The 22,173-nt window shown below is 42.1% G+C and overlaps 1 protein-coding gene across 1 annotated transcript in view; it reads right to left on the reverse strand.

The window, feature by feature from the left end:
* The window catches only part of LOC134611179 (cytosolic phospholipase A2 gamma-like), a 122,913-nt gene that overhangs the window by 14,153 nt on the left and 86,587 nt on the right, over positions 1-22,173 (reverse strand). Inside the window, exons 10-11 of the mRNA XM_063454803.1 lie at positions 2,414-2,506; positions 1,504-1,605 (exon numbers count right to left, since the gene is read on the reverse strand). Coding sequence (XP_063310873.1) covers positions 1,504-1,605; positions 2,414-2,506 — 195 coding nt within the window. The remainder of the gene's footprint in view (positions 1-1,503; positions 1,606-2,413; positions 2,507-22,173) is intronic.

Consider the following 22,173-nt stretch of genomic DNA (forward strand, 5'->3'; position numbering starts at 1 on the left):
TAAGATGCTGATTAGACAGCATGATTATTGCACAGGTGTGCATTAGGCTGGCCACAATAAAAGGCCACTCTAAAAATGTGCAGTTTTACTGTATTGGGTGAGATCTGGGTGGGTCTGAAAACCAGTCAATATCTGGTGTGACCTCCATTTGCCTCATGCAGTGCTAAACCTCTCCTTTGCATAGAGTTGATCAGGTTGTTGATTGTGGCCTGTGGAATGTTGGTCCACTCCTCTTTAATGGCTTTGTGAAGTTGCTGGATATTGGCAGGACCTGGAACACGCTGTCGTATAAGCCAATCCAGAGCATCCCAAACATGCTCAATGTGTGACATATCCAGTGAGTATGCTTGCCATGCAAGAACTGGGATGTTTTCAGCTTCCAGGAATTGTGTACAGATCCTTGCAACATGGGGCCGTGCATTTTCATGCTGCAACATGAGGTGATGGTCATGGATGAATGGCACAACAATGGGCCTCAGGATCTCGTCACAGTATCTCTGTGCATTCAAAATGCCATCAATAAAATGCACTTATGTTCGTTGTCCATAAATTACGCCTGCTCATACCAAAACCCCACCGCCACCATGGGCCACTGGTTCCACAACACTGACATCAGCAAAACGCTCACCCACACAATGCCATACACGCTGTCTGCCATCTGCCCTCTACAGTGAAAACCGGGATTCATCCGTGAGGAGAACACCTCTCCAAAGTGCCAGACACCATCGAATGTGAGCATTTACCCACACAAGCCGGTTACGATGATGAACTGCAGTCAGGTCGAGACCCCAATGAGGACAACGAGCGTGCAGATGAACTTCCCTAAAATGGTTTCTGACAGTTTGTGCAGAAATTCTTTGGTTATGTAAGCAGATTGTTGCAGCAGCTGTCCAGGTGGCTGGTTTTAGACAATCTTGGAGGTGACGATGCTGGATGCTGGATGCTGGATGTGGAGGTCCTGGGCTGGTGTGGTTACACGTGGTCGGCGGTTGTGAGGCCGGTTGGATGTACTGCCAAATTCTCTGAAACGCCTTTGGAGACAGCTTATGGTAGAGTCATTAAAATTCAATTTACGTGCAACAGCTGTGGTGGACATTCCTGCAGTCAGCATGCCAATTGCACGCTCCTTCAAAACTTGCGACATCTGTGGCATTGTACTATGTGATAAAACTGCACATTTTACAGTGGCCTTTTATTGGTGCCAGCCTAAGGCACACTATTGTGGCCAGCCGGCATCTTGATATGCCACACCTGTGAGGTGGATGGATTATCTCTGCAAAGAAGAAGTGCTCACTAACACAAATTTAGACATATTTGTGAACAATATTTGAGAGAAATAGGCCTTTTGTGAACATAGAAAAAGTCTTAGATCTTTGAGTTCAGCTCATGAAAAAATGGGGGCAAAAACTAAAGTGTTGCGTTTATAATTTTGTTCAGTGTATATTTTAATTTTATTTTGTTTAACTTTGTTTTTCTTCAATTACATAAAGGGCACAGACTTACCTGAGTCATTGGGATTGTAGAAGAAGTTATGGGTTTTTCCCCATTCCCATCTTGCAAGAGAAACCAAAAAACTATGCGTCATTGTCCACATTTCACAAAGCTCTAAACTCAGAACAAATGTGATGTAAATAGGTATTATTGTTTCAACTTGATTAATACAGAGCAGATATATACTTTTTTATACTATACTATACTATAAAATATGCTATACTTTTTTTTTTTTTTAACAGGACACTGTTATTGCCATTTGGCCATTTCTGTTGATTTTGGAATGTCTAATCCTGATTCCCGATTGCTTTGAGGGACGCAACCGACTAGTCTGAAATGGATATGTTAAATTCATCATAAAAAAGGGGGTGCAGCTAGCTCCAAAAGACAACACTGCATGAATAAGATATAAATGGTACCTTGAGCCTCTGCTGCATCTGTGGCTCAACATGGCTTTCTTCATAAGAAGAAAAGCTCTATCATCTACTATTATTTGCATGAATTTATGGATCCTTTGGGTGCTGTAGCTGTAATCAAGTCAATTTGCTGATGGTCCTTTCAAATGTGCTTCTAATGACTTCCATGGAAGGCAATATTGCTTACTGAGGACAAACAAGAATATAAAGCCGACAGATATTTGAATAACATATCTCTTCTTATTCTGAACATTGCTCTGTAGGGTTTATTCATTATTCTGTGGGTTTATTGTGATTGAATACAGAGTGTTTGACTAACAGGATCTGCAGCCATTATGTACCCCCTTCACATTAAGCTCTTGCTTACATTGCTTTAAAATGATTTGCTATCAAAACATATCTGTTGAGATGTTTTGCATACGTTTGCATCATCATGGGGAACACACATATTATAGGTCACTCTCTTCTTTAACTTTAATTGCATGGCAGCCATTCCAAGAACTAACCTGAATCACTGTGATTGTCATCAGAGTGAAAATACTTTCCCCATTCCCATTTCACAAGTGAAATAAATAATTGAGATACCATTTTACAGCAATCTGCAATCAAAATAAAAAGTGAAGGTTAAAACTTCTTTTAATTAACTGTTAAAAAAAAATTATAACACCACTTGTGCCATATTATAACACCACTTGTTATAACAAATTGTAGATTATGCTAGCTTTAGTGTACCTATAATCTTAATTTTATTAATGACAGGAGGCGAGTATTTGCTTAAGTCTCTCTTTACTAGAACTCCACAGCAGCACAGAAAACAACCAATCAGAAAAAAGTTAGGTACTATAAAACTCCCCTCCCCATGCATCATTTCCTCTTTCAAGCTGCGACAAAACAAAATAAAAGGCAGAGAACATCATGGGGAAGAAACGAAGTCCTAGATACGATGAATATAACGATGTCCACCATCCAAGTGTAACCGTCAAACTAGATAGTGTAGATGGACTGTAAACTGAAACGAGATAAAAAACAGAATCGAACAGGTTGATTATCCAATGAAATGTACTCTGAATAAACATGTAGGTACCCAATGTAGCAACCAAATTAACCTAATATGTAAATATCCCAACCCTATTAATGGAAAAAACCAGACATAAGAAACAAGCGACAGGTAGCAGAGACAACAAACAGAGTTGCATACGTACCTGATAATCTAAACTATAACATAAAACAAGGGAGGGACAAGAATGGGTGGGAAATACTCGCCTCCTGTCATTAATAAAATTAAGATTATAGGTACACTAAAGCTAGCATAATCTACAATTTTATAACATGACAGGAGGCTTCGTATTTGCTGTTTGAAAGCTCAGTTCACCAATCCAACGCTGTTTGTGTCGCTGGTAATTATTCCAGGAAATATCAGAGTAATCCTAATTGGACATTCCAAATACGATAAATGACAGCCGACAGGTCAAAGGAGATGCCAACCGACGAAGTATCTCAAATACGAAAAAAGGCACCCACCGCCGGTAAATCCATTGCACCTGGTGTAGCAACCTGTTTCCTAGAAGTCGGTCCATGAGCTGGCAAGCTGACCTATTAGCCACATTCCTGTAGTTGTATAGCCTCGAAATCCGAACTAGGACTTAGGGTCGCGAGAAGAAAACTGACACCAAGTCTCAACTCATGATCCGTAAGGCGGCTCCTCCGATCGTGCCAGGGCCATTCGGTGATGCGGCCTTGCAGGGAGATCTCCAATCACAAGGAATGCACCGAAGACCACCACCAAAATCGCAATGGAAACCGAGGAGGGTCTTCTTACCTTCCTGTCCTACCCGGTGGGATGTCTCATCCGAGCATAAATTCATAATGCACACAATGAGAGTGTGTCCAAACCAGCCGTATACTAAGTGATTCCAATAGTCCAAACGGACTGTGTAAAACCTCGGACGCCGTAGAGAAAGGGCTCCAAAAGACGTCCATTCAGGGTTCCGAACTGAACTTGAGTGGAGGAACGGAGGTCGACCATTCTGGGAATAGGGAATCCCAGAAATCTTCAAAGGAATGGGAAGAGCAAACAGGAACGCAGATTTCCATCCAGAAATGCCCTCGTCCAAGAGTGAAAGATGTCTGTGTAGAAGTCTGGGTATACCAGGTACCACCATAAGGTCCCGTAGGTCTCCTCGACGATAGTTGAAAAGTAGGGTAGCGTGAATCCAACAAAATGGCTCCCATGAGGAATAACTAGAGTATAGATGGAGGGTCCTCCATCTCCGAACCCTGATCACCAGGTATGCGTTTCGAGGAGACGGGGCAGTCCTGCCATCTTATCCCAAGATCTGATGACCGGGGAGGTCAAGACAAACCGGGTTTCCCGGTCTTACCATGTGAACCATATGTACGGTTTGTACCTTCAGAGCGGGTAAGAGGCCCTCCTTAATCGTGTTACCCGAGCAAGGCAGAGCCCGTTTGCTCCATGTAGGTCCCCATATCTCCCGCCACCTAAAAATGGGAGAAAACTGTCTGAGCAGTTGTTACAATGGTCTGGATATCCAAAAACAGAAAGCAATCCTCTGCTTTCTATGGTGCAGAATATACCCAAACCTGCACTCACATAATACCTGAGTTCCATCCGATAGCCGAACCATCTCCAGGAATGTGTATAGATAAGTGGGGGTCACCCCTCGTCATACCTCTGTGAGAATATCCCTCCGTTGCAGGAGATAGACTAGAGGAATCCAGTCTAAATATGGATATCTTGCATGACCAGGCAGTCCTCTATATCGGAATCAGTAGCACGGACGTCAGATCCACTTGAATGCAGGAGGGACGCCCCTCCATGTAGTCATCGATGTCTAGCACAGGTACAAGCCTGTGTGATGAACAAATGGATGGCACCGTAGGGCGTCGAGTGTATGAGAGAGCCGCGCTCTCTACTATTGTGGTCAAATAACGTGCTAACGTCCGGCTGATAGTCTGAGCGGGCCGTACCCGTAAATAACCAAACAGTAGAGTGGTAGTGTACTGGTGAAGCGCTATAAGATATTGAATTTATAACAATCGTGTTTTTTCCTATTTACAATTGGTGAATAAACTTTGACATGTGAATATATGCATAAACAGTACCTTTTAGGTATATACAAAGGTGTCCTAAGATGGTAATCAGTACCTTAAAAAGAAACAGAATATACCAAACATAGTGTAAACTGTGACAAAAATAAAAATAGATTTGAATAAAGAGGGAAAATTCCCACTCACACTTTGAAGAGCTAATATTGTATAGCTCAATTTGATCGCCTGTGGGGTCCGTGAAGGCGACCCTATCCCTTCTTTTTGCTGGATATTGTTGTCTTTCAAACTCTGAAACGTTAAAACATATATATGGTGCAGTACCGTATGGTTCCAAATGTGTGTGAAAAAGAACAGATTTGTACTCACAGACACAGAGCCATCCACATCGGCTCTGATCACGGGTATATGTGGTTAAGGACCACACACCTTCTTTGAGAGCAGGAACAATGCCACCAGTGTTTATAGAAATATAAGTATATTTATTACATAAAACTATTTATAACAATAAAAAAACTATATATAGCAATATAAAAACACTGTGTGGGCATAAAAAAGTCCAAATAAATAAAGACCGGTATTCTCCAGGTTCCAGGACGCGTTTCGCTTCAACAGCTTCTTCAACTGGATAAAAAAGTCTTTATTTCTTCTTTGGGATCTGTTCCTGCTTTTATACGTCTTTAAGAGTCCAATCCTTGATTAAGAGTCCGTGATTTCGCGGGCTATCTCCATGGGAACGGTGACGCCCTGCGATTCACGTCTCGTTTTCGTGTATTTCCGGGTTTCCGCATCACTTCCGGTCACGTGTCTCTCGGCCGTTACGTAATGCGTTCCACCTTGCGGTTCACTCGGCCGATACCCGGAAGTGTGTGGTACCATTCCACAATGATGAGGGATAGATGTAGGGATAAGAAAAGCATATACATTCTTAATGGCAAAGGTTCACATGAGGAGAAAGGTTGATTTTTCCTAAATCTTATATTTAAAAAGCGGGGGATAAATATATATGATTCTAAATGTATGGGGCCATAAATATATTGCAAAGAGACCAATAGTTTTATATAGAAACATTTTAGCAGCAGGGGAAATAAATCATATACATGTATAGATAATCAGGACCATAAAGTGCATAAATATTTTCCATAGTGAATCCTTGCTATAGACGTCCAAACGGGGCGTTAATAGAGAGATCTAATGTGGCAACTAGGCAATTAATAGAAATGTATACATAACTGGGACCATACAGTGCATAGATTTAGTCTTAAGGGATCCTAGCTATAAGCAGCAAACACGGGCATATATAAAAATATCCTATAAGCAGCAAACACGGGCATATATAAAAATAACAGAACTACAAAGGTATACAAAGACCTAATTAAAATCTATCATAAGAACGGTAACCTCCTAAAATTGAAATAAAACATATATTTATCTTAAAAAGTGGCACATCTCAAAGTCCGTGTTAAGACCATATGGGATGAGCGTGTTTAGTTTAAAAATCCATTCCATCTCGTTCTTACTCATTCTTATGTCAAAATTTCCTCCTCTCCAATCTTTTTCTAGTTTTTTAATCGCAAAGAATTGGGTGCCGGCTGTTTCACAATTGTGGTGAATTTTGTAATGGGCCGAGACACTGTGGTTCTCAAACCCTTTAGATATATTCCTTCCGTGTTCTTCAATTCTTATATGCAGTGCCCTTGTGGTTTTCCCTATATATTGTAAACCACAAGGGCATACCATGCAATAAATGAGATTATTGGAATGGCAAGTCAGGAGTTCTTTAATTTTATATTTAGTTCCGTCTTTGCTAAAAAAATGATTCAAATGTCTCTTTTTGCTGGTGGTTCTCTTGCATGCTAGACAGCTTCCGCATCCAAAAAAACCCTTTTCTAGATTTAAAAATGTGTCATTGGTTTTTCTTTCTTTTAGGAAGCTGGATGTAAGTGCCGTGCGTAAATTGTTTACTCCCCTATGTATGAATCTAGGTCTTTCAGGGAGGAAGGTTTGTGCTACCGGGTCTTGAAGGAGAATGGGCCAGAATTTGGAAATGATATTTCTGACTTTATGATTTTGCGTGCTGTAATTGCATATGAAGGGGATTTCTTTAAGTTCATTGTCCTTTTTTTCTTTGTATTTTAAGAGCTTTTCCCTCTCCATTATTTTTACCTCTTTCCTAGCTTCTTCCAATTTTATTTCCTCATATCCTTTCTCTATGAATTCTTGTTTGATCTTATTTGATTGGGTCTCAAAAGTGGTGAGATCCGTGCAGTTTCTGCGAATACGCAGGAATTGCCCTCTAGGGGCGTTCTCGAGCCAAGGGGCAAAATGACAGCTTTCTCTACCTATGAAGCTATTAGCTTCTACCGTTTTGAAGTGATTTCTGGTCTTAATATTACCATCTTCTATATATATTTGTAGGTCCAGAAATATAATTTCTGATTTGCTCCAGTTGTTGGTGAGTGTTATCCCCCATGTGTTTTTATTGAGATAATTTAAAAATGTCATTAAATCTTCTTCCTCTCCTTCCCAAATAAAAAAGATGTCATCAATGTACCGGCCATAGGTGACCAAGTTCTGCCTCCAGCCATGCTGGCCGTAGATGAACTCTTCCTCCCAATGGGCCATAAATAGATTTGCATAGCTGGGGGCAAACTTGGTCCCCATGGCCGTACCATTGATCTGGAGATAGAACTCTTCTCCATACCAAAAAAAGTTATTTTTTAGGATTAAATCCATACCTTCCAAAATGTAATCTATCTTAGTGCTTGTTAAATCTGAGGTATTGGTTAAGAAAAACTTAGTGGCATTACACCCGTAACTATGTGGGATATTGCTATAGAGGGCCGTAACGTCACTAGTGACTAAAAAACAGTTTGGGTTCCAAGAACATTCTTTTAAAATATTTAAAATGGAAATGGTATCTTTAATGTATGAGGTAGTTTTCTTAACGAGGGGTTGAAGGTGAATATCTACATATTGGGATAACCTACTTGATATTGAGTCTATTCCTGCTACAATGGGTCTCCCCGGAGGATTATTTACATCTTTATGAATTTTCGGTAAAAAATAGAATACAGGAATTTTTGGATATTTGATATTTAAAAAGTCGAATTCTTTTTCATTTAATATTTGTAACTCCTTTCCCTTGTTAAAAAAATTTAAAAAATTTTGATTCATGTTATTACTGGGGTTGTGATTGAGTTTTTGATATGTGTGTGCATCTGATAGTAGTCTTTCGGCCTCTTTGCAGTATAGCTCTTTTGACATTAAGACTATCCCCCCTCCCTTATCTGCCGGCTTAATAACCAGGTCAGTATCTGATTTTAAATCTTTCAGGGCTTGTCTCTCTTGTATGGTAAGATTATAGTTAAAATTATCTTTTTTCTCCAATTTTTTAATTTCCGTCATCACCATGGTTTCAAATGTGACCATTTTTTCAGAGATCATTTGTTTTGGATAAAATGTAGATTTTTCTTTCAGTCTAGTGTGTCTTATTTCCTCCTCTTGATTATATTGTCGTTCTATAGGGTTCCTAGCAAAGTATTTTTTTAGGCACACATTTCTTTTAAATTTATTTAGATCTATATAAAATTCAAACTGGTTCAGAGGTCTATTTGGGGCAAATTTTAGGCCTTTTGTTAGCACTTTTTTATGATGTTCTGTTAGAATTTTCTGGCTTAAATTAAAGATCCCCTTTATGGGATCTAATTTCTTTGTGGCCTCTCTCGTTTTTCCTTTTTGGATATGTTTTCCTCCTCTGGTTCCTCTACACTCGAATTTCTTTGTCTTTTGTAAGGTGTTGTATTGTTTGTAGTGTCTTCCCTTTTGTGTCTCTCTTTTCCCCTGCTCCTCCAAAAATCCTGATCCTCAAATTCGTCTAGGGTTAGGAATCTGTTATGTATGGGTAGGGGTTCTCTCCTTTTCAGGAAATGGGCCGGTTCTTGGTATGGGGACCCATTTTCAATCTCCCTCCTTCCATTTCTTTCCTTTGGTCTCACATCTTTATAAGGAGGTCTCCTTTCGTTTCTCTCCCTCGATCTTTCTTCATATACTGATCTTTTTCTATAGTTTACTCTTTCCCATGGTTTTACATCATATGTTACTCTCCTTTCATCCCTTTCTCTCCCATAGTCAACCCTTTTTTGATATCTTTCTTTATTCTGGGCATATCGTATTCTGGGTCTGTCCCAGTTGTTTAAACGGGTTTGTTCATAATGATCATTATATCTCTGATTATATGATTTATTTTCCCTATATTTCGGATATATTCTTCTTTCTTTATCATCTCTTTGATTATCCGAATTTAGTTTCTCACTTGGGTATTCGTTTGGATTTTTTAGATTATCTCTAGTTTCTGGGTCCTTGTTTGGATGGCTATATTTGGAAAATGTTCTAACTTGGTTTAGCTTGTAGTCTCTCGTGTCTCTTAAATATTTGTTCTTTTTTATATTTATGACTTCTTTTTCTAATTTGTCTAAACTTTCTTTAATTTCCAGTGTCATACAATCAAATTGTTCTTGGTTTAGTTTATTAAAAATGGCATTTTGGCTTCTATTTATCTCTAAGTCTAGTTCTTTAAGGTATTCTTTTCTTCTTTTTATAATGAGGTTCATAGAGGTTATCGAAAAGTTTTCAAGCATACTGTTCCATTCCTCCATGAAACTCGTAACGTCTTTATCGAATGTTGGAGTTTTAAAATATCTTAAGCCTCTTGGGGTGATGCCCTCTTTTAAATATTTTTCCAATGTTGCTATTTCCCATTTTATTTTTAATTCTTTCTGTAACAATTTTTCTAAATGTTCGTCATTGTTGTATGTTATTTTTTGTCTAATTGATTGTGAATCTGACCATTTGGCTATCTCTGTCTCCATTTCCATATATGTTTTATTTCTAGTATCAAATAGTGACATATTGAATATTGCAGCAGCTAAGTACAGTAGGTAAAAAGATAAGAAGAAATTACCAAAAATAGAAGTGCAAACAAAACAGGGTAGTACTAGCGCTAATTTGCTAAAAGTGAATAACGTATGAGCAGCTTTAACACCAAGTTCTTATCTTTAAGAGTGAGTTCAGTGGTAGTGTACTGGTGAAGCGCTATAAGATATTGAATTTATAACAATCGTGTTTTTTCCTATTTACAATTGGTGAATAAACTTTGACATGTGAATATATGCATAAACAGTACCTTTTAGGTATATACAAAGGTGTCCTAAGATGGTAATCAGTACCTTAAAAAGAAACAGAATATACCAAACATAGTGTAAACTGTGACAAAAATAAAAATAGATTTGAATAAAGAGGGAAAATTCCCACTCACACTTTGAAGAGCTAATATTGTATAGCTCAATTTGATCGCATGTGGGGTCCGTGAAGGCGACCCTATCCCTTCTTTTTGCTGGATATTGTTGTCTTTCAAACTCTGAAACGTTAAAACATATATATGGTGCAGTACCGTATGGTTCCAAATGTGTGTGAAAAAGAACAGATTTGTACTCACAGACACAGAGCCATCCACATCGGCTCTGATCACGGGTATATGTGGTTAAGGACCACACACCTTCTTTGAGAGCAGGAACAATGCCACCAGTGTTTATAGAAATATAAGTATATTTATTACATAAAACTATTTATAACAATAAAAAAACTATATATAGCAATATAAAAACACTGTGTGGGCATAAAAAAGTCCAAATAAATAAAGACCGGTATTCTCCAGGTTCCAGGACGCGTTTCGCTTCAACAGCTTCTTCAACTGGATAAAAAAGTCTTTATTTCTTCTTTGGGATCTGTTCCTGCTTTTATACGTCTTTAAGAGTCCAATCCTTGATTAAGAGTCCGTGATTTCGCGGGCTATCTCCATGGGAACGGTGACGCCCTGCGATTCACGTCTCGTTTTCGTGTATTTCCGGGTTTCCGCATCACTTCCGGTCACGTGTCTCTCGGCCGTTACGTAATGCGTTCCACCTTGCGGTTCACTCGGCCGATACCCGGAAGTGTGTGGTACCATTCCACAATGATGAGGGATAGATGTAGGGATAAGAAAAGCATATACATTCTTAATGGCAAAGGTTCACATGAGGAGAAAGGTTGATTTTTCCTAAATCTTATATTTAAAAAGCGGGGGATAAATATATATGATTCTAAATGTATGGGGCCATAAATATATTGCAAAGAGACCAATAGTTTTATATAGAAACATTTTAGCAGCAGGGGAAATAAATCATATACATGTATAGATAATCAGGACCATAAAGTGCATAAATATTTTCCATAGTGAATCCTTGCTATAGACGTCCAAACGGGGCGTTAATAGAGAGATCTAATGTGGCAACTAGGCAATTAATAGAAATGTATACATAACTGGGACCATACAGTGCATAGATTTAGTCTTAAGGGATCCTAGCTATAAGCAGCAAACACGGGCATATATAAAAATATCCTATAAGCAGCAAACACGGGCATATATAAAAATAACAGAACTACAAAGGTATACAAAGACCTAATTAAAATCTATCATAAGAACGGTAACCTCCTAAAATTGAAATAAAACATATATTTATCTTAAAAAGTGGCACATCTCAAAGTCCGTGTTAAGACCATATGGGATGAGCGTGTTTAGTTTAAAAATCCATTCCATCTCGTTCTTACTCATTCTTATGTCAAAATTTCCTCCTCTCCAATCTTTTTCTAGTTTTTTAATCGCAAAGAATTGGGTGCCGGCTGTTTCACAATTGTGGTGAATTTTGTAATGGGCCGAGACACTGTGGTTCTCAAACCCTTTAGATATATTCCTTCCGTGTTCTTCAATTCTTATATGCAGTGCCCTTGTGGTTTTCCCTATATATTGTAAACCACAAGGGCATACCATGCAATAAATGAGATTATTGGAATGGCAAGTCAGGAGTTCTTTAATTTTATATTTAGTTCCGTCTTTGCTAAAAAAATGATTCAAATGTCTCTTTTTGCTGGTGGTTCTCTTGCATGCTAGACAGCTTCCGCATCCAAAAAAACCCTTTTCTAGATTTAAAAATGTGTCATTGGTTTTTCTTTCTTTTAGGAAGCTGGATGTAAGTGCCGTGCGTAAATTGTTTACTCCCCTATGTATGAATCTGGGTCTTTCAGGGAGGAAGGTTTGTGCTACCGGGTCTTGAAGGAGAATGGGCCAGAATTTGGAAATGATATTTCTGACTTTATGATTTTGCGTGCTGTAATTGCATATGAAGGGGATTTCTTTAAGTTCATTGTCCTTTTTTTCTTTGTATTTTAAGAGCTTTTCCCTCTCCATTATTTTTACCTCTTTCCTAGCTTCTTCCAATTTTATTTCCTCATATCCTTTCTCTATGAATTCTTGTTTGATCTTATTTGATTGGGTCTCAAAAGTGGTGAGATCCGTGCAGTTTCTGCGAATACGCAGGAATTGCCCTCTAGGGGCGTTCTCGAGCCAAACAGTAGAGACTGCATCCGTGACCGTTCCTCTCTATGAGAATGTTTCCTCCAAACATGACCCCTGTATCCAGCTCAGTCTCTGGCCGAGGTTGAGGGAGAGGTGCGTCCTCAAAGAACAACTCAGTGTTCGGTTCCGTATCTGAGAGGGGTTCGCTCTCTGCTCCAGAAGATAAAATGTCCTCGGATCGAAGTGATGGAGGGCCGCACCCTCCTGTGATCCAAGCTAGAGTCCCTAGAGACTCAGGGTGACCAACTATAGGGTACACCAAATACGAGTATCAGCATAAGGCTGAGGGTAATCCACGGGAAAACGAAGGAAAAAACTATCAACTGACCGTCCGGATCCCGTGCGCGCGCGCGGGTTCCAGGCGGACCGTTGGTAGTCTGAGGAAAGCAGGAGACGTTCTCCGCAATCCACGAGCACCCGGGAGGTCGGAGGAGGTCAAGTCAGGCCTCTCGACGACCCGAGCGAAAGGAAAAGGAAGCCACGAAAAACGAAAAAGACAACAATAACGTAGATATGAGTAAAAAACGCAAATGCTATCTCAGCTAGAAGGCAAATAGCAGGCCGGAAGGCAAGACAAGTAAGCCCCACTGCACAGGGCCAGGAGCTAACCTTACGGAGGAATAACTACCGATAGCTATATGGATACCGGGAGGCAGATACGGAGTAGTTGATAAAGACAAGGAAAAACCGCGTTCTCCTGTAGGTGACTGAGTACCGGTCCTTGCCTGTGTAAAGTTCTCCTTGGAGATGTGCCCTCGCTGGACTGGCGCAAACCGCGGATGTGTGTCCGGGGTCTTCGTAATAAAACTTGCCCTTCAGGTCTGAGGTTTAGGGCCTTCACCCTACCTTATCCAGATGGCCGTATATTGGTGTCCTCTTGGATAGTATGGCAATGGTGCTTGTCCGGACACCTGCCTATTTCCGTGTCACTGGTGGGCACTGGCTTCTCCTCAGTGATATTCCCCCAGGCCCGCGGCCAAAAGGGGGTTCGGCACCAATAGAGCGGGCCCAGCAGGCCAAACTAATGGACGCAGGATAGTTGGGCAAGCAAATAGGCACCGACATAGTAGGCCATACAAATAGGCACCGACCTAGGAGGCCAATAAATGGGGCACAGACCTAGCAGGCCGTTCTTATGGGCACAGACCTAGCAGGCCGTTCTTATGGGCACAGACGTAGCAGGCCATTCTTATGGGCACAGCAGGCCATTCTTATGGGCACAGACATAGCAGGCCAATCTTATGGTCACAGACATAGCAGGCCAATCTTATGGGCACAGACATAGCAGGCCAATCTTATGGGCACAGACATAGCAGGCCAATCTTATGGGCACAGACATAGCAGGCCAATCTTATGGGCACAGACATAGCAGGCCAATCTTATGGGCACAGATATAGCAGGCCAATCTTATGGGCACAGACATAGCAGGCCAATCAATGGGGCACAGACATAGCAGGCCAGTCAATGGGGCACAGACATAGCAGGCCAATCCTGGGTCGTGTATTATTGTTATATTATTATAACACGTTATTTATATAGCGCCATCCAATTCCGTAGCGCTAACGAGGGGTACTGAGTGAGAGTGGGGACCTCTGAGTTGGATAGAGGCCCCTAAAATTAGTATATCCTCAGAGCATCCTGTGACGTAGGATCCCTAGACCCCAACCCTTTTAGACAGCGTAATGCCGTGTGAATAACCTGAACCGGGACTGGCGGTCCCCCAAGTGCCCAGCAGGGAAATAGTGGTATTCCAGCTGTATTCGGTATAGGTGGAAGTATTCCAGTGACCATCATGGCCATGAATGAAAGATGCACTGAGCAAAACTGTCCTTGAACTGTGAATAGGTAAGCATATGCTCTCACCGATCCGTTAGGAATTCTAGCGTATTATAGAATACCATCATCATACCACCTGCAGGGGATGTGAAACCACGGACACTGCGAGGAGAAGGGATAAACCATAGCCAGATTAATTAACTCCCCGAGAACCTGACAAAATTGTCTTGCATCAGCGCAGACTGGTTTCCCATACCAGTTTGAGACAGAGCCAGGTCTGATAGCCATATACATGCCGTGGACAGATAATTCATACCAGAGCAGTCCCATCAGAGACCTCATAGCTGGACCAGACAATTATATTATTGTCATATTGCCATTATATAGCGCCAACATATTCCTACTCAGAAGCATATGAATCTGAGAGCTAACTAGCACTGACTACCTTGTACAGAGCCTGTACAACTGAGTACATACACACTTGAAACTCACGGAAATCTGTGAAACGCGGAGAAAATAGCAACATGTACAGACTGCAAAACTCCCAGCTAACTGAGAAAGACACTGCCAGCAAAACACAGTGATCTGTGATTCGCACTGACAGCAAACACACAGCAACAGTGACATACACGGTCAGGAAAACGAAATCTAGAAATACATAGTCAGTGAAACGCACAGCCAACTGCGACATACACTGTCAGAAAAGACTAAATCCTGAAATACACTGTCAGAGAAACACAGCAGTCTGTGAAGTGCACTGTCGGCAAAGCTCAAAACGTCTGTCATACACACTGTTAGTAAAATGAAATCTGTGGTAAACAGCGTCAGTCAGACACACAGCAAAACTGCCCATACATGGTAGAAAAACTAAATCTAGACATACGCTGTCAGGAAAACATACAGCGATCTGAGAAATACACTGTCAGCAAAAAAACCCACAGAGCAAAATTACAGCAATTGTGTATATATGCCAAACACCCATCAATCTCAGGTAGAATATGCCAAAAAGCCCATGTCACCTAAACGCTGTAATCTGAACATATACATAAAGGAGAGCTGGCAATCAGAGAAGATGAGAGAACTGGCATGACAGTGAGGAGAGGGGTCGGGGGGGCGAGCGGGAGCAATTGCCCTCCCCTCCCCCGGCGGACACATGCAGTCCGTGGATTGAGCCGGCCGAGGTAGGCAGCCACGTGTAGAGGCTCCGGTCGGCGGTATCCTAATACCGCGACCGGAGGTGAAGCAAACCACAGGAGGGGCAGCGAATTGCTCCCTCCTCCCCCGGTGGGCATGAGGTCCGCGGGTAAAGCCTCCGGTCGGCGGTATCATAATACCGCGACCGGAGGGGAAGCAAACCACGGGAGGGGCAGCGAAATGCTCCCTCCTCCCCCGGCGGGCATGCGGTCCGCGGTAAGCGGACGGCCACGTGTAAAGCCTCCGATCGGCGGTATCAGAACACCGCGACCGGAGGAGAAGGAAACACAAGTGGGGCAGCGTAATGCTCCCTCTTCCCCCTGCGGACATGCGGTCCGCGGGTAAAGCCGGCGGCAGGCGGCCACGTGTAAAGCCTCCGGCCGGCGGGTGTGAGAAAAAAAAAAAAAACAGAGCACCCCGCGACCGGAGGAAAGAGGTCCAGGGGGACAGAGAAGGCAAAATTAAAGGGGATAGAGAAGGATAAACATCCCAGGAGGATGAGGAGAGAACAAATAAAGACAAACTCCCCACAAACCCCAGAGCAGTAGGCAGGGTGAATAAAGTGAAACACACAAAGAAGTCCCCAAATAAAAATAAGTGAAACACTGAAAATATAATTAAAATCCCAAAGCCACCCACTAATGTTAGCAGGAGGCAGTGGTACTCTGACCTGTACTGATGCGGAGCAGCAAAGAAAGAGGAAATGATGCATGGGGAGGGGAGTTTTATAGTACCTAACTTTTTTCTGATTGGTTGTTTTCTGTGCTGCTGTGGAGTTCTAGTAAAGAGAGACTTAAGCAAATACGAAGCCTCCTGTCATGTTATAAAATTATAACACCACTTGTCTTTACCCGTGTGTCTCACTTCCTTAATTCCAACTCTCTCCTTGACCCTCTTCAGTCTGGCTTCCGCCCTCTCCACTCTACTGAGACCGCTCTTATCAAAGTGACTAATGACCTAATCTCCGCTAAATCCAAAGGTCACTACTCCATATTAATTCTCCTTGACCTCTCTGCTGCCTTTGACACAGTTGATCATTCTCTCCTCCTTCAAACTCTTCAATCACTCGGTCTCTGTGACTCTGTCCTCTCTTGGTTTTCCTCCTATCTCTCCCAACGCTCATTTAGTGTCTCCTTTTCCAAGGATACCTCCTCCCCTCGCCCTGTCTCGGTTGGAGTTCCCCAAGGCTCTGTCCTTGGTCCCCTTCTATTTTCTCTTTATACTGCCTCTCTTGGAAAACTTGTTGCCTCTTTTGGATTCAACTACCACCTGTACGCTGATGACACTCAGATATACCTCTCCTCACCGGACCTCTCCCCGGCCGTCCTGCAACGTGTCACTGCTTGCCTCTCTTCCATCTCTGACTGGATGTCGTCACGCTTTCTCAAACTTAACCTCTCTAAAACTGAACTCCTTGTCTTTCCTCCTCCTAATACTGATCCTCCTCTCTCACTCTCCCTTCAAGTCAGTGATATCCACATAAGTCCATCCCTACAAGCGCGCTGTCTTGGCGTCATACTTGACTCTGGTCTCACCTTTGAGTCTCACATCCAGTTTGTTGCCAAGTCCTGTAGGTTCCAACTCAAAAACATAGCCCGCATCCGCCCCTTTCTTACGCAAGATGCTACCAAGGAGCTTGTCCATGCTCTAGTAATTTCCCGCATGGATTACTGTAACCCTCTCCTGATTGGTCTCCCCAAAAGCCGTACTGCCCCGCTACAGTCTGTAATGAATGCTGCAGCTAGACTGATTTTCCTATCCAGTCGGTCCTCTCACACCTCGCCCCTCTGCCAGTCCTTACATTGGCTCCCTGTATCCTATAGGAGTCAATTCAAAGTGCTAACCCATACATTTAAAGCACTGAACAATTCCAGCCCCTCTTATATCTCTTCACTGATCCAGAGGTATGCCCCTCCTCGTACCCTCCGCTCTGCCCGCGACCACCTCCTGACCGCTGCTCGCACCCGTACGGCCAACTCACGCTTGCAGGACTTCTCACGGGCGGCTCCTCTCCTATGGAATAACTTGCCTACTGCCATCAGACTCTCCCCTAGTCTTCAATAATTTAAGAAGGGCCTTAAATCCCATCTCTTCAGGAAAGCGTATGGCCTCCCAGAGTAATCTCTCCCTTACATACCTGTCCCTATGGGATAGTGCTTTGCTCTCTCCTCCAGCTCTGCTTCACTCCTACTTGATATTTCCTATCCTAATGTTTCTAATACCCCACCTCCTATAGACTGTAAGCTCATTTGAGCAGGGTCCTCTTCAACCTATTATTCCTGTAAGTTTTCTTGTAATTGTCTTATTTATTGTTACATCCCCCCCTCTCAAAATATTGTAAAGCGCTACGGAATCTGTTGGCGCTATATAAATGGCAATAATAATAATAATAATAATAATATGATTATTCTGGAGATCCTAATGGTCTTAATTCAAGGTAAACAGGAAAAGGAACAGCCAGAAATAAAATCCACACATTTTATTCACTCCTTAAGGCTATTAAAATGCCAACACATAACAAGATAGTGTGGCTATACTTTGACTAAAGTGCCTCCAGAGATACAAACATCAAACAGCGCTGCGGAATCTGTGTGCGCTTTATAAATAGCAATAATAAATAAATAAATAAATAAACTTGACAGCTATCATATATATGTCTTGTTTTACAACTTTAATAATAATAAACGGAACGAACACTAATATTCGGTGTTTGTTCGTCTGAAATTTCTAGTCATTCATGCGGCTTTCTGATGAATGAATGGATGAAATTCTCGTTCACATGCCCAAGTGTTTAACTGGGCATGGGCAGGAATCTCACAGTGCTATCTAGTGTGGGCAGATGACGTGTCCCACAGGGACTTCATCTACCCAGACAAAGATGGCGGCGCCCTGAATATAGGTCAGGCAGAAAATAAAGATAAAAAAATAGGTAATATGGGGGGGGCTTAGGGACATTTGGGGGTGACTAGGAAATTGGGATTCGGCCATGACAGTGCTGCTTTAACTAATATTTAAGGTGTTTTTTCATTTTTAAAAGATCCTAATGGTCTTAACTGCTTTGGGGACTGTCACAGACAGGAATGGTAGGGTTTACTACACATGTAGATAGGCAGGAGGAGCAAATCTTTGAAAACCAGACTGTGGCGTGTTATAAACATTGCCTATGCAAGGTGCCATTGTTGTTAGTAATTAAAGGGACACTATAGTCACAAGTACCACTACAGCTTAATGTCTCTAACCTGTTCTGGCAGGATTTTCAATGTAAACACTGCATTTTCAGATTAAAGGCAGTGTTTACATTGCTGCCTAGTAACACCCCTTAGTGTAGTCCCGACACCACTGGAGGTGCTTCCTATCTCAATGCTGGGCACATCAACATCTCCACACTATGTATGGAGATACTGCATGCTCCCCATAGAGATTAATTGATTCAGTGCATCTTTATGAGAAGATGCTGATTGGCACAGCATGGCATTTTCCTGTGCATGCGCAATAGCCTTGGTGGAGGGCCAGCTACAGGGAAACTGTCACAGCGAGGGTGAAAAGGTAAGTAAAATTATCTTTAAACTCCACAGCTTGTTTAACACTATAGTTTTAGGAATGCAGTCATGGGAAAAAGAAAGTACATGCTCTTTGAATTCTATGGTTTTACATATCATGACAAAATAACAGTCATCTAGCCCTTAGCTGGTCTTAAAATTAGAAAAGATACAATCTAACATGAACAAGAACACATTACATATTATACAGTGTCATGATCTAGTTAACAAAAATAAAGGCACTATGTATGGAGATACTGCATGCTCCCCATAGAGATTAATTGATTCAGTGCATCTTTATGAGAAGATGCTGATTGGCACAGCATGGCATTTTCCTGTGCATGCGCAATAGCCTTGGTGGAAGGGCCAGCTACAGGGAAACTGTCACAGCGAGGGTGAAAAGGTAAGTAAAATTATCTTTAAACTCCACAGCTTGTTTAACACTATAGTTTTAGGAATGCAGTCATGGGAAAAAGAAAGTACATGCTCTTTGAATTCTATGGTTTTACATATCATGACAAAATAACAGTCATCTAGCCCTTAGCTGGTCTTAAAATTAGAAAAGATACAATCTAACATGAACAAGAACACATTACATATTATACAGTGTCATGATCTATTTAACAAAAATAAAGGCAAAATGGAGAAGCCATGTGTGAAAAACTAAGTGCATCCTTACTTCTTCCATAAGAATTAAAAGGCTAAGTAGCAGAAAGGTACTGCTAATCAAATATCCTTGATTAACTGATCAGCAGCAAATGTGATGACATTTTAACAGTTTGCTGGTCTGGAGCATTCATGTCAAGGAGAAAAGACATCAGATCTTAGAGAGGCAATTGTTGTTGGCTATCAAACAAGGCCATTTCCAAACAAACAATGTATTTAAAGTCCATCATTCTACACTGGGAAAGATTATTGAGAAGTTGAAAACATTCAAGACAGTTGCCAATCTTCCCAGGAGTGGACATCCTAGCAGATTAACCCCGAGGTCAAACCGTGAAATGCTCAGAGAAATTGCAAAAAATACATGTTACATTTCAGATTCCAGAGGCTGTTCATGACAGTACAATTAGAAAAAGACTGAACAACTATGGTTTGTTCAGAAGCTTTGCAAGGAGAAAGCCTCTTCTCTATAAAAAGAACCTGGCAACATGGCTTAGGTTTGCAAAGTTGCATCTGAACAAACCACAAAACTTCTGGAACAATGTCCTTTGGACAGGCTAGACCAAAATAGAGATGTGTGGCCATAAAACACAGCACCATGATTGGTGGAAACCAAACACAGCAAGATGGTGATAATATGGGCTTGTTTTGCAGCCACAGGACCTGGGAACCTTGTAGTCAGTGAGTCGACCATAACCTCCTTTGTACACCAAAGTATTCTAGAGTCAAATGTGTGGCCATCTGTCCTACAGCTAAAACTTGGCCAAAATTGGAAAACAATTACTCAAGTTATTGCTGCTAAAGGTGGTTCTACAAGCTATTGAATCATAAGTTGTACTTAGTTTTTCACACATGGTTTCTCCATTTTGACTTTATTTGTGTAAAATGTCCTGTGTTGTTGTTCATCTGAGGTTGTATTTACCTAATTTTAAGACCGGCTAAGGAACAGATAATTGTCCTGATATGTAAAATCATAGAATTCAAAGAGGGTGCACTTTCTTTTCCCATGACTGAACATGTTTTTTGTGAGGAACATATACTTTCGTAATTCTTTATTTTTGACATGCATCAATATAACATGGATATTGTTCATATACAAGATAATGAGACACAGAGATTGTTATCCAGCAAACATTATGAGAAAACACGATGCATATAAATTGAGAAAAAAAAAAGTAGATTAGAACTTTTGCACTGGATGCCTAGACAGATAAAATTAGTTTTCAACAAGCAATATACTCAGGATTGGCTGCTGGTGTGAGTAACCCAGTAGAGAGGGATCCGTGTGGCTCTGGGTCAGATCAGGGCATGGGTCTACTGCTACCTGATCAGAGGCAAGACACAGTCCCCTTTAAGAGTAAAAAGCCAGAGAGGCAAAGACCCTGCAACCTTGGATTGTATACTCAAACAAAGCGAGAAGTACACCTGCCAGTATATCAGTCACTGGGACCACAAGGATGGGCTTAAGGAGGCGTAGAGATGAAATGCTGTACCAAGTTTCAATCGAAGTGTCAACTGCCATGGCCTCTGGGTTCGCCTAGTGAAACACTCTTCTGATCCTGTAGGGACTCTCCTCTTAAAGGAGCACTATAGGGTCAGGGACACAGACTATAGGGTTAAAACCACCGTCTAGCCACCCTGGGCCCCTCATGCCTCCCTAAATATAGACATCAGCTGACATCAGCAGAAGTGGTAGCCTGATCCAATCACAAGGCTTCCCCATAGGATTGGCTGAGACTGACAAAGAGGCAGATCAGGGGCAGAGCCAGCACAATTCAAACACAGCCCTGGCCATTCAGCATCTCCTCATAGAGATAAATTGAATCAATGAATCTCTATGAGGAAAGTTCAGTGTCTGCATGCAGAGGGAGGAGATAATGAATGTTTGGATGCATTTTAGGCAGCCATGACCCAGGAAGGATCTCTAACAGCCATTTAAGGAGTGGCCAATGAAGTTATCACTGGGCTGTAATGTAAACACTGCATTTTCTTTGAAAAGAAAGTGTTTACAGCAAAAAGAGTGATGGTAATGATGCTACTCACCAGAACAAATTCTATAAGCTGTAGTTGATCTGGTGACTATAGAGTCCCTTTAAGCAACAGAGCCCTAGGTGCTGGTGTCACCTCGGAGATAGGCATGCTCTATCTGGGAGTCACGGACGTATTAGCCGCGAGGCAAACAAGGCATTTGCCTTGGGCGGCATTTTCCAGGGGGCGGCAAAAAACGCCGCCCCCAAATGCCCAGGCAAATACCTTGTTAGCCTTGCGGCTAAATGACAATCCGGGCGGGCTGCTGGTCGGGCGGGCAGCGCTGGCGAGGGAGCACTTCCCCTGAGCTCTCTGCTCAGCTCCCTCGCGCGCCGCCTGCTGAGTGATACCGGGAGCCGGAATATGACGTCATCTTCCGGCTCTTGGTATCACTCTGCAGGCGGCGCGCGAAGGAGCTGAGCAGAGAGCTCAGGGGAATTGCTCCCTCGCCAGCGCCGCCCGCCCGCCCGACCGACCAGCAGCCACTGGACCCTCAGGGAAAAGGAGACCCCCCCCCAGCATTCCCAAAGGTAAGGAGGCTGGGGGG

This window comes from Pelobates fuscus, chromosome 5 (genome assembly GCF_036172605.1).
Source record: "Pelobates fuscus isolate aPelFus1 chromosome 5, aPelFus1.pri, whole genome shotgun sequence".
Classification (NCBI taxonomy): domain Eukaryota; kingdom Metazoa; phylum Chordata; class Amphibia; order Anura; family Pelobatidae; genus Pelobates; species Pelobates fuscus.